The 17,837-nt window shown below is 40.7% G+C and overlaps 1 protein-coding gene across 6 annotated transcripts; it reads right to left on the minus strand.

The window, feature by feature from the left end:
• Nucleotides 1-2,273: 2,273 nt before the first annotated feature.
• u2af2a (U2 small nuclear RNA auxiliary factor 2a) lies at nucleotides 2,274-17,594 on the minus strand. Of its 6 annotated transcripts, none has more exons than XM_061820353.1 (12): nucleotides 16,981-17,593; nucleotides 13,659-13,800; nucleotides 10,123-10,158; nucleotides 9,784-9,890; nucleotides 6,817-6,968; nucleotides 6,617-6,733; nucleotides 5,871-6,009; nucleotides 5,666-5,745; nucleotides 5,248-5,370; nucleotides 5,077-5,163; nucleotides 4,100-4,348; nucleotides 2,274-3,469 (listed from the first exon to the last, which is right to left on the minus strand). In XM_061820353.1, the coding sequence occupies exons 1-12, from the start codon at nucleotides 17,027-17,029 to the stop codon at nucleotides 3,335-3,337; spliced, it is 1,416 nt and encodes a 471-aa protein (XP_061676337.1). In that variant the 5' UTR covers nucleotides 17,030-17,593; the 3' UTR covers nucleotides 2,274-3,334. The 6 variants fall into 6 exon arrangements, with proteins under 6 accessions (XP_061676337.1, XP_061676336.1, XP_061676335.1 ...); XM_061820352.1 differs by having other exon boundaries at nucleotides 5,666-5,763; XM_061820351.1 differs by having other exon boundaries at nucleotides 5,853-6,009.
• Between the last annotated feature and the right edge of the window lie 243 nt (nucleotides 17,595-17,837).

Consider the following 17,837-nt stretch of genomic DNA (forward strand, 5'->3'; position numbering starts at 1 on the left):
AAAAAGTAGTACTCTCAGCATTTTATACAAAATGTAAAACATCAATGACCTCTACAGGGCATTCAAGGATTAGCTACAGGCATCAATTTCAAGTTTGGTCAGGTCAAAGCAACAGAAATAATGGGTGTCAACTTCCTGCAATTTAATGACCCTTGTAATCAAATATCTACAGAAATTGCCAATTATCAGCCGATACCGATCAAGCAGATCAGATTGGTATAAAAACTGGCTGTTGGAGGGACGGAAATCATCATGCATATGATATTAACAGCATTAACTCTGGGCTCGAATCAAATGTACATTGATAGGGTTGGTGAGGGAAGGGGGGCGACCCATGCAGTGAATAATGTCATGAAAATCCACAAGTGACTCCCTCCCTAAAAAGTTTGAAAATTGCCGGTACATAGAGATGCCAAACCACTACTTTTCTTGTAAATGGAGCTCCTCTCCTCACGTCAGCATAGTTCCTTTGCACCAAGATGTCAAGAGGATGCTGTAGTCCTCCTGGTATGCATGTCTTGGCCACTAGGAGGCAGTATAATTTATATATATAAAATTGATAAAAACCTCAAATTCACCTTTCACCCAAGATGATTAGGATTTGGGAAACCCATTTGCACCTGCGTTTTAGCTTCCTGGCTGATGTCTTGCTTTGCGGCACTAAGGATGTAACCAGCGTTTAAAGTGCATGTTTTGTATCAATCATTTCTTCAGCCATTGTTTCATTTGTTGTATTATTTGCTAGCTATATTTCCCTTTCCATGGCCAGATCATTTTGGTTTCAATATGACATTGTGATTGTGCATGACATTTTGACTAATGACTCGCCTACACCTGTCATTGTGTGTACAGAAACAGCACATGCACGCGTACACAGACACACACACACACACACACACACAACGGGAAGCAAGCAGGGCAGCAAATGTCAATGATCAAATATTAAAACATTGGTTGCACATCTGTGCTTCTAATAATGTCGGACTCACGCATAAATGTACTATTGCATTCCCCTCCAAGTCCTCCCACATTTGACGCACCCTCCACGGGCCGCAATGTTGCGTGTGAAGGAAGATCAATGTGGGAAGCGCTCCACGGAATCACAATAAGCAGTAGTGAACGTGACGTCATCGTTCACTCGGGGTCAGAACGTGTTACACGTTAGAAGGAAGTCGTATATATGAAGCCGACGCGGCCATGTAGGTTAAAATGGGTAAATACAGCACTGACACAGAACATCAGTTCATTTGCACAGGGGTGAGCAAAGGGTAGAGGACGGCTAGGCAACATGGCTTCTATTTCCAACCATGACTTGTATTATTTTTAGTTTGAACCCTATAAAACATTGAGATTTACGTGTCCTTGATACATTTTCAGTCCACCTTACGGGTATCACACCAAACTACATAATCAACATCGCAACTTTCCAACTTACATTAGAAAGGACGAAATTGCTACTCTTGTTCAATCCATTTGATTTATTTAACAAGAATCAATAGGTATTACAGGAAAGACTTCACTACAAGATTAATGAAGAAATTAGGACTGATTTCATCCTTGTAAATCAGGGGTGGAAAAAAAAAAAAACCTCAGGAAATACTTTGCTTCATCCCAATTACGCTTCAAAAACATTTACTTTACACACTCAAACCGTCTTAAAAATATTCACCTTTATTCAAGTGACTCACCATTTTTATAATTTAACCTTTCTTGAAAAGCAATTTTAGTGACTTATTTTACAGTCGTATTTTTCTGAAATGGGGTAACACATGGGATCCTCAACATTTTTGGAACAGAGCTACTTCTTATTTTCTTTAATAATTAATTGTTCTCAATGGGAAGATAAAGATCATGTTAACCATTTCTCATTAAGGTAAAATATCAATACACAACATTATTTCTATACTCTCGCAATTAGCAGGGAAAGGAACTGGGGCAGACTGTGAATGCGGATAATTGCGCACAGACCCCCATCAGAAAAAAAAAATTAATTTAAAATGGGAATAAAAAACTGCAGATAGGTTAATCTACAGTTCTGAATTGCAAGTATGCAGGGAGTCCACTAGGGAGCTATTTTTAAAATGGGCCAGAGGGCAACTTGTGTGGTCCTACGTGATGCGCATGGGCACCACGTTGATGACCACTAAACTAACGTCAAAGGACTTTCTAAGCAAGGTAAAATATGCACTTATAAATTTGAATAAATGAGCCTGTATTATGATTAATTCCGTCTTGGCTGGAGTTAGTATTTCCAGTACAACATGAGGCATAGGTATAGAGCATGTGTTTATTTTGGTCTTTTCAAATAGGTGAGAGATGATGCACACAAAAGAAAAACAAAATAATCACCGTGTTCCAAGCACAAGTTACAGTTCAAATCTTTATGTTAACAAGGGACATTAATGGCAATGCGAGGCAAAAGTACAGGGGAGTGGCGCCTTTCAAAGTGCGGACATAATCGAAAGAAGGCCCGGCCGGATTTGTTAAATCATCTAATTTGTCATCGAGTCGGACTGTCGAGGCTTTTGGTTAGCTAAACACCCCCGCAATAAATACGTTTGAATGTGGCCTGAACAATAGCTGTTAAAAGAAGAGGATCAATAGAAAATGTGGATGGAAAACGTCCTTTACTGTAGTTCATGTAATTCTACAGGCTGAGTACAATGTGATGTTACAAGCTGGAGCCAGTGAAGCTACACACAGTATCGGAAGAGTAACAGTTGACATTCACACAACACATTCTCTAGCGATCATCCCAAGGGGGGCCAGGGGGCAGTAGTCTGACAAAAACAAACAAAAACAAATCCAAACTTGAACAATGACGTCTTCTCTAGTCCTTCTAATGGCGGCGAAACCAAACTGGACGTTACAGCTAGTGAACAACAATAAGAACTACGAGGTGGCCAAACAAAAATGCCCTCTACATTTTCTGCCTCTCTTTACATTTTAGAACAGCCGTGTTAAATCCCCTCAATGCACCTTTGACAAGTTCCTTCCACTTAAATACAAACGATGTATTACGGCCCCCTCCGCTCCCCACCCGCAAAAAAATGACATCTCTGGCTCGCAAAGTATAAAAATTGTTGACCCCACCCTGGACCTATTATAACACACATTTCTCAAAAAAAAGTGTAGGGACCCCCCCCCATCCCCACCCCCCCCAGAACAACCCCACATCCTGTATGGGCCCACTTTTTATGAGATATCACATCATAACACATGGTAATCTCCCCACTAAAAAAAAAAAAGCTCATTGAGCTGCTCTGGTCAATGGGACCTCCTCCCCCCACCCCACCCCACCCCCCAAAATTTTCTGGACCCCGTCTTGCCTCCTCTACCAGAAGTCCCGGCGGTGATACGCATCTGGGTCACAGTACTTCGTCACCACTACTCTGTTGGCAAACTTTCTTCCTGTCAGGCCCTGCATGGCTTTCTGAGAGTCGAACACTGACATGAACTCCACAAATATCTGCAGGGGTGAGAACAAAATTGTTGTAGAGGGGACAACCTCATCTGGTGTTACAAAATTTCACAAATTTGGAAATTTTCCATGGGTATTAATGGGGATAAACCAGGAACTAGCAAAACTGAAGGTTGGCTCTAAACGATGAATGTCAGTATATTTTGGGGAATTTTATTTTCCCACAAAGGTGCGTTGCTACTTTTACATTTCATTTGAGATGCATTTTTTTTTTAAAGAACTCATTCACATGAAGGATGGCAGAAAATATGTGACTTGTTTAAAGAAAAATAACAGCTACTAAATTATCCACATTTCAGAGAACAAGAACTCCATGCCAAAGCTTTGCAGTTAAAAAAATAAATACATTTGATTTAAGATCATAATGGCTGAATTTGCCAAAATGTATTTAAAGTGATACTGTTGGCTGTTATCGGAATTTCTCTTTCCTACTGTAAATTCTGGCTGTTTTGATGTGCTCACACATCTGTACAAATGTCATGCTTTTTAAATTGCATGATGTTATATGGCTGTCTCGTGACAAAATAAAAATATTTAGACTTATGTAATTTATTTCATAAATTTCCCTTCTTAAGTTCCCATGGAAATTTTCCAACCCCCTCGCAGCTTCTGTCTCACCTTCCCGGTGCCGGGCACTTCCAGACCGTCGACAGGTCGCGGGATCTCGATGCTTTTAACTTGGCCGTACTTGCTGCACTCGTCCCGGACATCCTCCACGATCTCCTCATACTCTTCATCGTCCAGCAGCTCTTCGGGGGCCACCATGTTCATTAGGCACAGCACCTCGGTGGGCAGGCCGCCCATTTGGGTAACTGTGCTATTCAGGCCGGGCACCTGCAGTGTGACTGGGGTCTGGTTTATGCTGGTCTGCAAAGGAAGTACAACAGTGTTACAACAAAATACAAAAATAAGCAGCTAAGAGAATGGATGGAAAGATAAATAAGAATCATTCCTTCCAAAATGTTTATATTAACAGCTAAAGGGACACGAAATCCTAATTTCTTTGGGCATCAATACACTGCCAGACTAATCAAAATACAGTATTGTATTTTCTGCACTATAAGGCGCACCTTCAATGAATGACCTATTGTAAAAAAAAAAAAATCCATATAAAAGGCGCACCGCATTATAAGGTGCATAGAATAGATTGTACAGTAGAGGCTGGGGTTATGTTATGCACCCGTTACATGGGCTGCGCTACAGGCTCAATATTAACCCATATATAAGGCGTACCTGATTATAAGGCCCACTGCCGGCTTTTGAGAAAATTAAAGGCTCTTAGGGGCGCCTTATAGTGCGGAAAATATGGTACACTGATTATTACTGCATTCTTGGAATAAGAAGTGATATCAAAACTACAATAACATGCTGCGTTGTTCAAAGCATTTGAGTACACCTAGTTTGTTAAAAACTGTCAGGCCGTCAGCATCCAAGATAAGATCATTGACCGTGGAATATCCCAGTTAGCATGTATTGCTGTAAATTTAAAGCCCCAACAGAGGTTTTCACTCTCCAACTGCTGGTGACAGAAAAAGATCAAACTACCTATAATGGTCTTTAATGCTCCGTATATATAAGCAACTCCACACACATACCAGAGTGGCGTTTTTGGATCCCACACTGGCTCGCTGCACCAGGAGCTTCTTGTCTCCCAGTTGCATGCCGTTGAGGCCAGCAATAGCCTAAAATGCAATGAAGGGAAACCTTGAAAATGCTCAATGACGCACATAATCACTTTGATCGTTCGTGTTGAACCGACTGCCTACCTGGTCATTGAGGTTGACATCGACATATTCACAGAAGGCGTATCCTTTAGACAGGCCTGTGGCACTGTCCTTCACCAGGTTAAAGGCCTTCAGAGGGCCAAATGATGTCAACAGCTCTTTCACCTGGTGAACAAAAATTTCATAATGATATCCATGAGTGAGCGGGATTCAAAACGAATGGAAAGCTACTTGAGCAGGTGTTCAATACCCTGTTGTTACGCTGGATATCAAGAATATTGGGGAAAAAAAAAAAAAAAAAAAAAAACGCTTGCTAAAAAGCCGTTCAAGTATTTAACGATATCCTCCAAGTGTGCCGACCAGTGAGAGTATACTAGTACGTGGACCTCAAGCAGGATATCAGATAAAAGAGCAAACGGCTTGCCGCAGAGGTCAGCCTGTTTACGGTCCAACCACAAACCTGGTCGTCATTCAGGTAGTTGGGCAACCCGCCGATGAAGAGCTTGTGGGCCGAGTCGGGCACCACTGTGGAGACCACTCCTGTGTTGACAACAAGACCTTTGAGGACAGCAAACAGTGGCAGCTCCAATATATATTTTCTCAAATGGTGTATGAATGATGCCAACAGGAGTAGTAATAGTAAAAACCATTAATTGTCTGTGTACCAGGCACATAGACACTGGGGTTCTCGCTCATGCCCGGCAGTGGCTGGTAATCGTGTGGACGGCGAATTTTAAGGCTCTGCCCTTGGAAGATGATGCCATCAAAAGCCATTGCCTGGGTTGTCTCATCCACTGAGCGGAACTGGACAGGAAAGCGCAAGTTATTCCATGTGAATTTTCAAAGAGCTGTCCACACATACAGTTAGGCCCAAAAACATTTGGACAGTGAAAGGTTTGGTTATCTTAGGTCATATATATCAAACTAAACATTATATTCACTTTTCACTCTATACCAGACAAAATTGTATTTCTAAAAGGTTAATTTTGCCACCAATGTTCTGCGTAGTGCAAAATTGTTAAACATGACAAAAAACCTTTTTGAAAAAAAAAAAAAAGGATTTTCATAAATTGGATTTGGAGATATTCTTCATTTACTTAAATAGTGTGATAGATGATTGAGGAGCAGTGTGTTTTTCTTCACATTACCGTTATGATGCCAGGGCAATACGTAATAAATAGTTAAGCAATATGTTGAGGAGGACAGTTACATTCATTTTACATTACATTTAGTTGTTAGCGCGTCACAGTACAGATTACCAATGGTCTAAAACATACTGCAAAAGCAATCCAGGAGTTTTTTTTTTTTTTAAAGAAATGAAGTGGAATGGATTGAACCTCATGAAGATTGTGGCACTGTCCACAAATGTCTGGGCCTAACTGTACACATAATATACAGAGAAAGAACGTACCTCAAGGAAGGCAAAATTCTTATCTTGATTGATCTGCACAGCAAGCACAGGGTTTCCTGGGGCCTGAGTAAGACCACCCAAACGCATCTGAGCGTTAAAGAAGTCCATCATTGACTCCTGGAAACGAGAGATTCAAAATTCACAAATGCGGAACCATTTCTAAAAGTGGATCGAAGGTTGAATGCTGTCTCGTGTCACACCTCAGTGATACCAAAGGGAATGTTTCCCACGTAGAGCCTGCGAGCCTGTCGTGTCATCTGGCTACCCACGACGGGTACAGGGGTGGGAGTGACAGCCAGGCCATCTGGAGTCATGGTGGGCAAGAGGGCTGTAGCTGGGATTTGGCCAGCAGCTGCGGGGACAAATCAAATCAGATTTACAGGTATGTCCTTAAGGATGAGGTAATATTAAAAAAAAAAAAAAAAAGTCAACACTAATGTGCCAGCAACTTTGCTAATTTATCAATTTTACAGGTACTGTTAAATCTTCAGGGCCCTTCTCTTTGCTGACTTAACATGATAATGTATTAATTTCAGTTTGTTTTTTGTACCGTTCTCCGTCCGGCTGTGTTGAATTTTCTCTCTAGACGAACAACTTGCTGTCCATACTTGGTTACTCTCAGCCGTACTGAACGTCGTTCTAGTGAGACTTCAGCAAAAATTGTACTGTAGAACCAATCACTTATTCGTTTCTTTTGTGATAAAAATGTAACAGTGGCTTCCCACCGGTTTAGCATGGCTTGCATCTTCTCCTGTTTATTACTAGTGGTCTTCGTTTTGTGAAATCGATACTTGTCACAATTGTGGTTCATTCGCCGGCATGTGGGCGATAATTTGTGACTTTTATAGCCACATTAACCAGTCAGGTGCACACAAGGATCTGCCCACACCAAAGACAGGCAGGTTAGAAGTTTTTTTTGTTTCATTTTGTTTTACATGGAGGAATATACGATGACATCAGCAAACATGACTGCAATTGGTTGGTAGAGTCCAAATCTTGTGTCAGGCAGTCACTTGCCCTTGTTGTTTGAGGTCAAGTGTGTCATCTCGCCCTCACCAGTCTGTGTTTCATTCGGCTTGTCCCTTTCAGGGTCGCCACAGCGTATCATCTCAGATGAACGCATATATATGTTTGGCACAATTTTTACACCAGATGCCCTTCCTGATGCAACCCTTCCTAGGGAGTGGAGGCCCCAGTGGGATACGAACCCACAATCCCTGGTTTACCAAACCAGTGATCTAACCACTGAGCTACGGGGCCTCATCTCGCCCTCACCAGAACATTTTTAATTTCCCCTGAGCAGCGAAACACATGGCAGCTGTCTGTAACACAATACAGCTAAACCGGAACACCAAACATCTCTGCATCTTATACGACCCAAAGTGGCCAAAGTGTACACACCAGAAGGCGCAGTACAACGTCCCGTGAATTGTAGCATTCAATCATGATAACAAAACAGTTGAATTCATTCTATTCCATATAGAAATATCATTATTACAGTTTGCATAAGTATACAGTGTTATATTTTTGCATTAAAAAACAGGTCGGGAGTTTAGAGATTGAAACACTAATGGCATGTCCATCATTTTGATGGTGAACATTGTTTTGAGATATTAATTCTTTGAGTTATATGGTCACAGAACAAACTAACTTCATAAATCAAGGCACCACTTCAGTATGTCAACACAGAAGGGAACACAAGTAAACAGGGTTCATACTCCAAAAATTTAAGAGCTTTTTAGGGGCATTCTTAGGGGCTGACACGAAAAATTTAGGGCCATCGTGGGAAATCAAGACTCACCCAATGGTGCCATCGGCTCTTCTTGGTTCATCAAAGGTTCCAGTACCTCAGTACCTGTGATAGTGATCACCTGTCGCCCCTTGTGGTAGTTCTCATTGATATGACCATTGCCAATGACTTTACACAACAGTCTACAGAAAAACAGATTCTAACTACAATTGCAACTACAGACACAAATGTCTTCTACTGATGTCTGTCTCAGCACCCCTACTCTAGCTCCTTGAGCCTACCCAGTGCCTCCTCTATTTGTTGCTCCAGAGGTGCCAAAGTGGGTCTCTTGTCCTTTGCTCTGCCTCTGAGTGCATTGGCCTCTGTGATAAACCTCAGATTCCTCTTTTCTTCTGCCTCCTCACACAGCCTGTCAGCCTTCTCAATAAGCGTACATATGTCAGTCTCTATTCTCGCTTTTTTGGCTTTGAGGCAGTGGAGATGAAAAGTGGGCAGGTACGAAGTCTTCCTTTCCCCACAATGGTAGTTTTTAGCAATGTCACTGTCTGGGAACATGACTCCAAACCCTTTCGAATTATTTTCACAAGATTTGTAACCGTAATGGCTGCAGATCACTTTTAAAGTCCACACGATCTCTGCCTTTAACGAGTCCGTCTTCGTGTCTTGAACTACGTTCATAAAGCCTGACTTCTGGCTGGTTAAGTCGATGACTGGACAACTGTTGGTATGCATGCACTGCCAGTACCACTGCCTGAAGTTGATGCTTCACTATCTTGATATTTTTTTAACAGATTCATACCAACGTAAGATGAGTTTTCGCCAAATCAGCGTGTGTCCCGTTTTTCCGGTGCGACTCCAGCGCTTTGACGCCCATCTTTTCGAGCTGGTAACTCTGTTTTCACAGATAGCAGTAAACCATGTGCCGATCTTTTGGATCTCGACGAACCCAGCTCCCGAACTCCTTACTTTCAACCCAAGCATATTGAAAAATGCACTTCCCCCATGATACAAGTTGGATCGATGAAAGAACTACGCTACGTCGTAACGAAGACGAAGTGAAATGCCTACTCACAGAAACAAACAATGGAATATCGACAAGACGGCGACTAGATGTCAACACGGTGACTTCCGTTGACAATTTCTGGCTGTTTTGGACGCCAGACGAATCGCTATTTTTTTTCAAATAAAAGATAATTTTTTTAGGGAGAATTTTGGCGGTAGAGGTCCTCCCTTTGATTTTTTTTTTTTTTTTTTTAATTTAAGGCCTTTTTAGTGGTTTGACCCGTTTTCGCGGATTTTTAAGGACTTTTAGGAGCCCCTAAATGCACCTCAGAAAATTTTGGGGTTTTTAGGAACTTTTAGGGCCGCGTGCGAACCCTGAGTACAACAATCACAGACAGACAAATGGAGGGACTACCTTGCATGGCTTTGTACTGCATGGGGCTGATGTTTTCAAAACCGGGTGGTGGGACATCCCAGTATTTCTTCACCTTTATCTTCTTTTTCTCACGGTGTGGGGAACGACTGTGGGATACACACAGGGGACGTGGAATTAGGGTAAAAATCTTCAGCAGAAAAAGTAAATCCAAGATCGTGCCAAAACGCAAACAATGCATCACGATTTGGAGGTGTTTATGTCAAACAAAACATGGCAGCAATTTATGACAATTTACACACAATTCTGGTGTTTGTAGTTCCGTAGGCGGGTCATGTGACTGTGTCATAAAGCATCTTTGTGTTCAATTTGCTGTATTACCTTGCAGTATTGTCCTGTGGGTAGCTCGGTGGTGAGCTGAAATGACATTGGAGGTATTTCACAAAAGGATTCTCTAACATGTAAACTTCTAAACGTCTAAGGAGTCATGTCCGACACAACTGGCAGTACTTCTGATTTCAGCTTGGGTCAGCAACATTGTGCTACTTTATACTTCCTGCCACTAACCAAAAGTGTCTGGATGCTTTGGTATGTGTGCAATTCTGTAATATGCAGAAAGACAATGGCTTGCTATTAAACTACTTAAACTGTTTCTCACTTAATCCTGAAAAAAAAAATGGCTAATTTCCCCATGATTAAATTGCGACAGATTTGGAAAAATTGGTTTGCTAAACTGTGTGCTAACAGCATCAGAAATTGTGAAAAGGAGGAAAACAATCCCAACCACAGCAACTGCTGTTAACATTTTAACATCTCAAGTAGGGATTGACATCATTTGAGCATCGTCATGGCAATGTAGGGGTGCACAATAGTCACCTAAGAGGGTCTTGTGTAATCTTGGTGAATTAATATGCAGACAGTTATCTGCAATATTAATAAGTCGCCATCAGAAGGACTTTGTTGGGCATGCTAATAAGATTAGCACTTATGTTATGGTAAAGTGTAACCTTTCAAACAAGACAGCAGCCCAAAGTGTTACTTTACTTAATTGCATGACAACTATTAATGCGGAGACAGGAAACAATGACATGCCCGCATGTAATGTTTCTCTCTGCAGAATTCCACAAATGGATGGATGTAACAACAGATTACATTAAAGGGCAAATCAGGTGCACACAAAAAAGGGACTTGCACTCAAAAAACAGCAATACCTATGCATATATTTAAAAAAAAAAAAAAAAAAGGGGGGGGGAGTAAATCACAGATTATACACAAAGTGTTGGGAATCGGGTTGGGCATAGTTTGATATTCAGTGATTCCGGTCCCAAATTCAACTCTGATTTCCACCAATTATTATTCTTTTAGAGGGTTGGGTCAAAAAGGTTTGCATTGTATAAAGAACACGTGTCTAAATTATGACCATCCATTTCCCTAGCAGGTGCAGCATTGACTAAAATGAATATCTAACTAAGGTTTCTTGAAAAACAGTCAATATCAGACCTACGAACTAAAAGGCAATATGTGGGGAAGTACCCCAATTGAGTTAATATTTATTAATGTTTCACCTCAAAGTTAAATATAGCATTGTTAAAATTATTTGGGACCATTTTATGAGCTGAAATGGTTTATACGTGCAAGTTTTAACCTGACTACGTTTGATGCTTGTATCAATTTATTTTGAAGGGTCGGTAGGCACCGGAACTGAGCATTTTGGCAGGAAAAGTAACTTCACAAGGCACCAGCGATGCTTTTTTTAAATGAATAAAACCAAATACTATCAAACGATTCCTTTCCTTACCCACCAATGAGACATATGATTAGTGTTTGTGATACTGTGTAACTGTGATGTAAAGTTGTGAAGGTCTTGTTTTAACTCAATGTTAAGGTTTTTTGTTATCTGCTCTTACATTGGTTTGTTGATTTAAAAAAATAAAATAAAAATCACTTCAAAAGCGCTAGCTGTCTCAGTGTTGGCAGAAACTTACTAGATTGTTTCATTCATCCAATTCAGAGTTGACTTCACCAAAGCTCTGCAGGGTAGATGAGGCTCGGAGCCCATCTTTACACAATATAATCTTATTTCAAGTGTTGCAGTAAGGTGACTGGTCAATTTTAACAAAGTTAAGATACTTTTGTTTGCCGCCGCTGGGCGCAAGCATGTCTTTGTGAACCTTCATCATTAGTTTTCACCACTGCTTCTTTGGGATTAGTGGACTAGGCATCAAAACTGGGAACAAAAATCCAAAATTTCTAGCAATTCCAGGAACCAGAACGTTAGTCCCGGTCCAATCGGTTCTTTATTCTCAATGTCCAACCTAGTTCGTAATGTGCTAATGAGTACAGCATAACTTGGCGTGAAAAGAAATTAACTTCACCTATGGCTGGACTATTGCTCAATACTATATTGCATTTAAATACTGGCAGACTACACACAAATAGTTAAACATTTTTTTTCCTCTATTGAGAGGGAAAGTGAAGTGTGTGCTGTTTTCACTTTACAGGTATGATGTCCTGTGTTTCCCCACAATGCAATAAGTATCACAGTGTTTCAGACAATAGCAAAAGCAATTTCACGGAGCCCAAATCTCAAGCTATTGGAAAATTTTCTGCACTTAAAAAATGTCAGTCAATGGCGCATTATACACAGATATAGGGATCTAGAGGGTATAAAAAAAAAAACCTGCACATGTTCATTTCAATATGCCACTGCCACCTAGAGGCTATGAAAAAGGTGTACACTTTCATTCCAATATGACTGGGTACAGTAAAGTTCTGCTCATGTTTATAACCTGGTAGAATGTGAAATATATATTTTAATTCGACTGATGACTGAACAATAACCTTAACTAGAGGATAAATATTTGAAAAAATTAAATTACAGATAATGCTTCAAGTTTATTATGTGGGTAGAAGCAAAATTGGGCAATATATATAGGTTGAAGTGTTTTCCAGAATCTTTAAGTCTACTTTAGGGGAGCATATTATAAGTGGGTCGGTACTATACATGAGAGATTGCAGTAATTATACATCCTTGGCGGCGGCGGCACGGTGGATCAGGTGGAAAGTGTTGGCCTCACAGTTCTGAGGAACCCAGGTTCCTGGTGGAGTTTGCATGTTCTCCCCGTACCTGCGTGGGTTTTCTATGAGCACTCTGGGTTTCTCCCACATCCCAGAAACATGCAACATAAATTGGGCACTCTAAATTGCCCCTAGGTGTGATTGTGAGTCCAGCGGTTTGTCTCTATGTGCCCTGTGATTCCCTGGCAACCAGTTCAGAGTGTACCCCGCCTCCTGCCCGTTGACCGCTACGATAGGCTCCAGCAGTCCCGCGACGCTTATGGATAAGCGGCTAAGAAAATGGATGGATACATCATTGGTTAAGTTGTCAACATTCTGGTCATGTATTTCCAGTGAAGGCCACTTTTTGAGGATGTGTGGTAAAAATAGACTTGGAAAAAAAAAAAACTGTTTCACAAGCTTTGGTAGGATTAATTCCCCGTAGAACGATTCTCTAAGTTGGTCAAAATAAAACCCCTGTGATGGGCAGGAATTTTCAGATTTGCCGGTGCTGAAAATAGCATACGTCTCATTTACGAAGATGCAAAGCCACCATATCTGAATGCACAAATGCGTGGGCTCAGACAGCCTTTAATGTCAGGGAAAGTCAAGACTCCTGTCATGTGTAAAAGCACTTATTTCCCAGTAGATCAGTGAGTGAAAGAAGCCAAGACAGACAAGAGTGTAAAGAAGAAATAATAGTGTTTGGCCATGAATAAGGATTTTAAAATATGTAATATAATTTAATCAGTATGAGTAAAATGTCAGGTATTATACCAAACTGGCTGGTGATTGTCAGGTGTGACTGAGATTCCCAGCTTTGTCGATCCAGGCGTGAGATGAATAAAAGGGCAACCCACCTGCGTCTGTGTCTCCGATCCTTACTATCACCACGGCGATCCCGGCTACGTCTGTCCCTGTCTCTGCTTCGCCTCTTCCTGTCTCTGCTGCGGCTACGCGAGCCGGAGCGGCGGTGATGCCGGTTCTCCTTGTCCCGCTCAGCTGAATGACAAAAAAGAAAGAGGGATCATAATTTCAGATAAATGTATACTTTGTCATGATTTTTTACATAAATATTAAAAAAGGCACTGAGGACTGGGGTACAAACCCCGACCTCGCCAGTGGGGACTTTACATGTTCTCCCCGTGTCTGCATAGGTTTTCTCCAGGTACTCCACTTTCCTTCAACATCCCAAAAACATGCAAAGTTACGTTAACTGAATACTAAAATGCCCGTAGGTGTGGATATGAGTGCAAATGGCTGTTTGTTTATATGTGCCTTATGATTGACTGTTGACCACTTCAAGATCTAACCCAGCTCTTGCCTGAAGATAGCTAGGATAGGCTCAAGCATGCTCACGACCCTAGTGAGGATAGGTGGAAGGGAAGATTAATGAAGGACTGAATATATTAAATAGAAGGGGGATGAAAATTATATGGTCAAATACATTGATTCCAATTAATGAGTGGATAATCTGTCAGAATCTGCAACATTTAAGTCAAAGATTTTTTTAATTAGGTTTAACAGACAAATGCATGAATGCTACAATTGATGACATCGGCACATAAGATTTGCAGGTATTTCTCACTCATTGCCTTTTTTAATTAGTGAATGCTACACAAGCGTCCCCTGATCAAAAACAAGGTCAACAGGCAGAATGGCTTGAATACACTGCCAACTTGAACAATGATTATGAACATTTCCTATTATTTAACGTGTCACTTAGCTCAGTAAATCCAACCTGAAATGGATTTCAAACAAAGTAAGATTTAAACAAGAAATCAAGAGTGTCCCAAAAAGAATTACAGCTGACATTGCAGTAGTAATAGACTGATCATCAGTCAGGACAGTTCTCAGGGTTGATATGTTGGAACACATTGGTATCAGTCGATAATTTAATACTAGGTTATTTTGGCTTGATATGTAGTGTTTTGGAGCATGTTGGGATCAGCATTTCTTTTTAAAATTATCAGCCAATATTGTAATAGTAGGTTATTTTGGCTCTGATGCTGCTGTGGCTTCTGTGTCTTCTCCATTCAGCATTGTTACACCCACAGCACCACCTGTTTGGGTAGCACTGCAAGGGTAACAGCCAATTAGCATAAATTAAAAACTATACTATATGCACAATGCAATAATAATAACAATAATCTCTCTCACACGGGATAGAGAAAAGAAGGTTTTACCGAATGAAGATGCGCCAGAGAACAGATATATTTCAAAGATCAGGGCAATTCCTTTGTTTTTTTTTTTTTTTTGTATACTTGTACATTTGGGTTTCTGATCAAAGGATGAATATGAAATAAAAGTTCAGAATTCCAGCTTTAATTTCATGGTATTTACACCTAAATGTGTTAACGCAGGACAGAGCACCTATTGTTTGAAGCCACTTGTCAAGTGAGCATCAGTATTGGAACATGTGTGTGATGAGTGTTTCGAGTTACTCAAGTGTTGCCTAGCAAGAGTGATGCTTAAACATTTGATAGTGCTCGTTTTTGGCTTTGGGTTTCACCTGCGAAAACTGCATTTGCTGTTAAGCAAACGAATACCAGAGAGTGAAACGCGAACCATTTGCTCAAACATTGGGGATAGCCAATACAAGAAGTGTTTTGAAAAAAAAACAGAAATTAACTACTGCTGGACTGAGCAACAGACATCAAACAGGTCGGCCAGAGGTGTCGACAGCAGCTGATGACAGAAACATTGTGAGAGCTGTGAAGAAACACCAAAACACAACAGTGAGTGACATCAATGCCAACCTTCACGGAGCAGGTGTGAAGGTGTCACAACTCACTGTTCAAAGACAACTGTGAGAAAAGAAATATACACGCCATAAGACAGGTTGCAAACCGCTCATCAGCAAAAAAGATTTGGAAGCCCAGAATGGATTTCGCCAAGTGGTACAGATTTGAGCCACAAAAGTTTTGGAACAAAGCTTTATGGACTGATAAGACCAAGATTACCCACTACCAAAATGATGGAAAGACCATAGCATGGAGAAATAAAGGATATACTTATGATGCAAAGCACACAAGTTCATCTGTTAAGCGTGGTTTAAGTAAGTCATGACTTAGGCTTGCACAGCTGCTTCTGGAAGAGGATCACAAGTCTTTATTGGTGATGGAACACATGATGATTGGAGCAACAGAATGAACTCTGAAGAAAGCAAAATAATTCCGTCAAACGATTTACAGAACAATGCATCCAAGTCAATTACCAGAACTTAACCCTATAGATCATGCATTTTAGAACCCCGGAGAAAGAAACAAGAACTGAAAGAGGTCGCAGACTTTGAAAAGCATTACAGATGACGAATACAACAGTCTAGTAAAGCAAATGGGAGTCAGGTTTAAATGCAGTTATTTCAAGCAAGTGTAATGAGTTCAATAATTAAACATTCACTTCAAGTTAATTTAATGTCTGTTCCAGTAATTTTGTTCACTTGAAAAGTGGGTGGCTTAAAAAAAAAGATGCTGCATCCCGAATTGTATAACATATTGATGTATTTAAATAAATAAAAGTACACGTTAATGTGTTGAGGACTACAGCAAATTAAATGACTCAATTTTACGTTAATAAATAAATGAGCTAATCTCCAAACAATTACAAAAACAAAAAAAGACTATTAAAATAGTTGCTATTAGATAATTTACTTGATTAACTATTGCACTTCTATTGACCAGAGGCTCCAGCACTCCCCGCGACCCTTGTGAGGATAAGCGGCGAGGAAAATGGATGGACTTCTGACAGTTTTTTGTTTCAGTACTTTACTAACCGAGTCGAATCAGTACTTCTATTTACTATGCGATATTCTATACATTTTTTTTGCACAAGTACCAATCTGGAACCACCTCCTACTTAAACAACAGCTTGTGGGTATTTTGCAACAACTTATTCTTAAAAGCGGATCGCAACTCAGCTCCAATTGTAATATTTTAAACACATACACTGTTATGATACGCCAAATTTGTCGTTTTAAACATGTAACGGGCACAATAAATGTTCCTTTTCACCAATACCAAAATAGCAATCGGTCCCGTTTTGAGCCTCGAGCTAGCGATGGCCGTCCAGTAAATAGACAGAGCCGGAATAGCATAGCGTCATGGCGGCAAGACAAATCAACGGCATAAAGCCATCGTTTCAGAACACTTAAATAAAAATTAAAAACTAAGCATAGCTTACCTTGTTTGTTTTCAGATAGCTGCCGTTCAAATTCGTCGAAGTCCGACATCCCTATAAGATTCGGTGACTTTCCGCGTCTGCGTTATTCGCTCGAGCTAGCAACAAACAAAAAAAGAGCTCGATAACAGCACCAAAAAGGTTGCACACTGAAACCTGCTTCAACTTGCAACCTAATCAAGAAGCACTATATCCTAATTTTCACATAAAAGAGGAGTGGGATTTAATTACAAGGCGCGGGGTAAAGTCATTGGAGGAAAAAAAAACGTGGGTTAGCCCGCTAGCGTTAGCCACGCGAGCTAGTAGCAAAGTCCAGCAGGGGGTGGGGGGGAGAGAAAAAAAGGCCTGGCGCAGCAGACACGAAGATTAGCCTGCTAGCAGACAACTGAATGAATGGGGTCTATTCCACCGCAAGGAAAATACAAAGTCCGACGGTGAGCTGGCCACCCCGAAAGCGCAGTCACTCGATTTAAAAATCCAAACAAGCACGCCTTGTAGGTTTTAGAGGTCGGCGAGGAGTATAAAGAAAACAGTATGCCCGCTTTTCTTTCTCCCTCCGTCTCCGTGGTCCTCAATACCGGAAGCTCATCAGTTGGCTTCCGGAAAGTGGGTTTTCGACTTATTTTTAAAAATGCATTTACTTTTATATTGGAGCTAAAATACTTGGAAAGACACCCTTTTGTGTATTTTCTTATTTTTTTCTTGTTAGTTATTATTTTGGCGATGTTTTCAGTTAATTTCAACGTCACCGTGATAGGCTTCAGCGAGATGACCAGGGCACCAAGTGTGATGCCTGAACTAATACATAGTGTGTGCAGTAGTTTTGTTGTTATTATTGTTGTTTTTAAAAAATGATCTTT

The sequence above is a fragment of the Syngnathoides biaculeatus genome, chromosome 5, assembly GCF_019802595.1.
Source record: "Syngnathoides biaculeatus isolate LvHL_M chromosome 5, ASM1980259v1, whole genome shotgun sequence".
In the NCBI taxonomy this organism is placed as follows: Eukaryota; Metazoa; Chordata; class Actinopteri; order Syngnathiformes; family Syngnathidae; genus Syngnathoides; species Syngnathoides biaculeatus.

Excerpts from the sequence above, each read along its gene's own strand:
- u2af2a (XM_061820350.1), bottom strand. The coding sequence starts at position 17,029 with ATGTCGGACTTCGACGAATTTGAACGGCAGCTATCTGAAAACAAACAA. Across the intron at positions 13,801-16,980 it reads GCTATCTGAAAACAAACAAG|CTGAGCGGGACAAGGAGAAC; the intron begins GTAAGCTATGCT and ends TTTGTCATTCAG. Across the intron at positions 5,371-5,665 it reads ACTACCTGAATGACGACCAG|GTGAAAGAGCTGTTGACATC; the intron begins GTTTGTGGTTGG and ends TTTGTTCACCAG.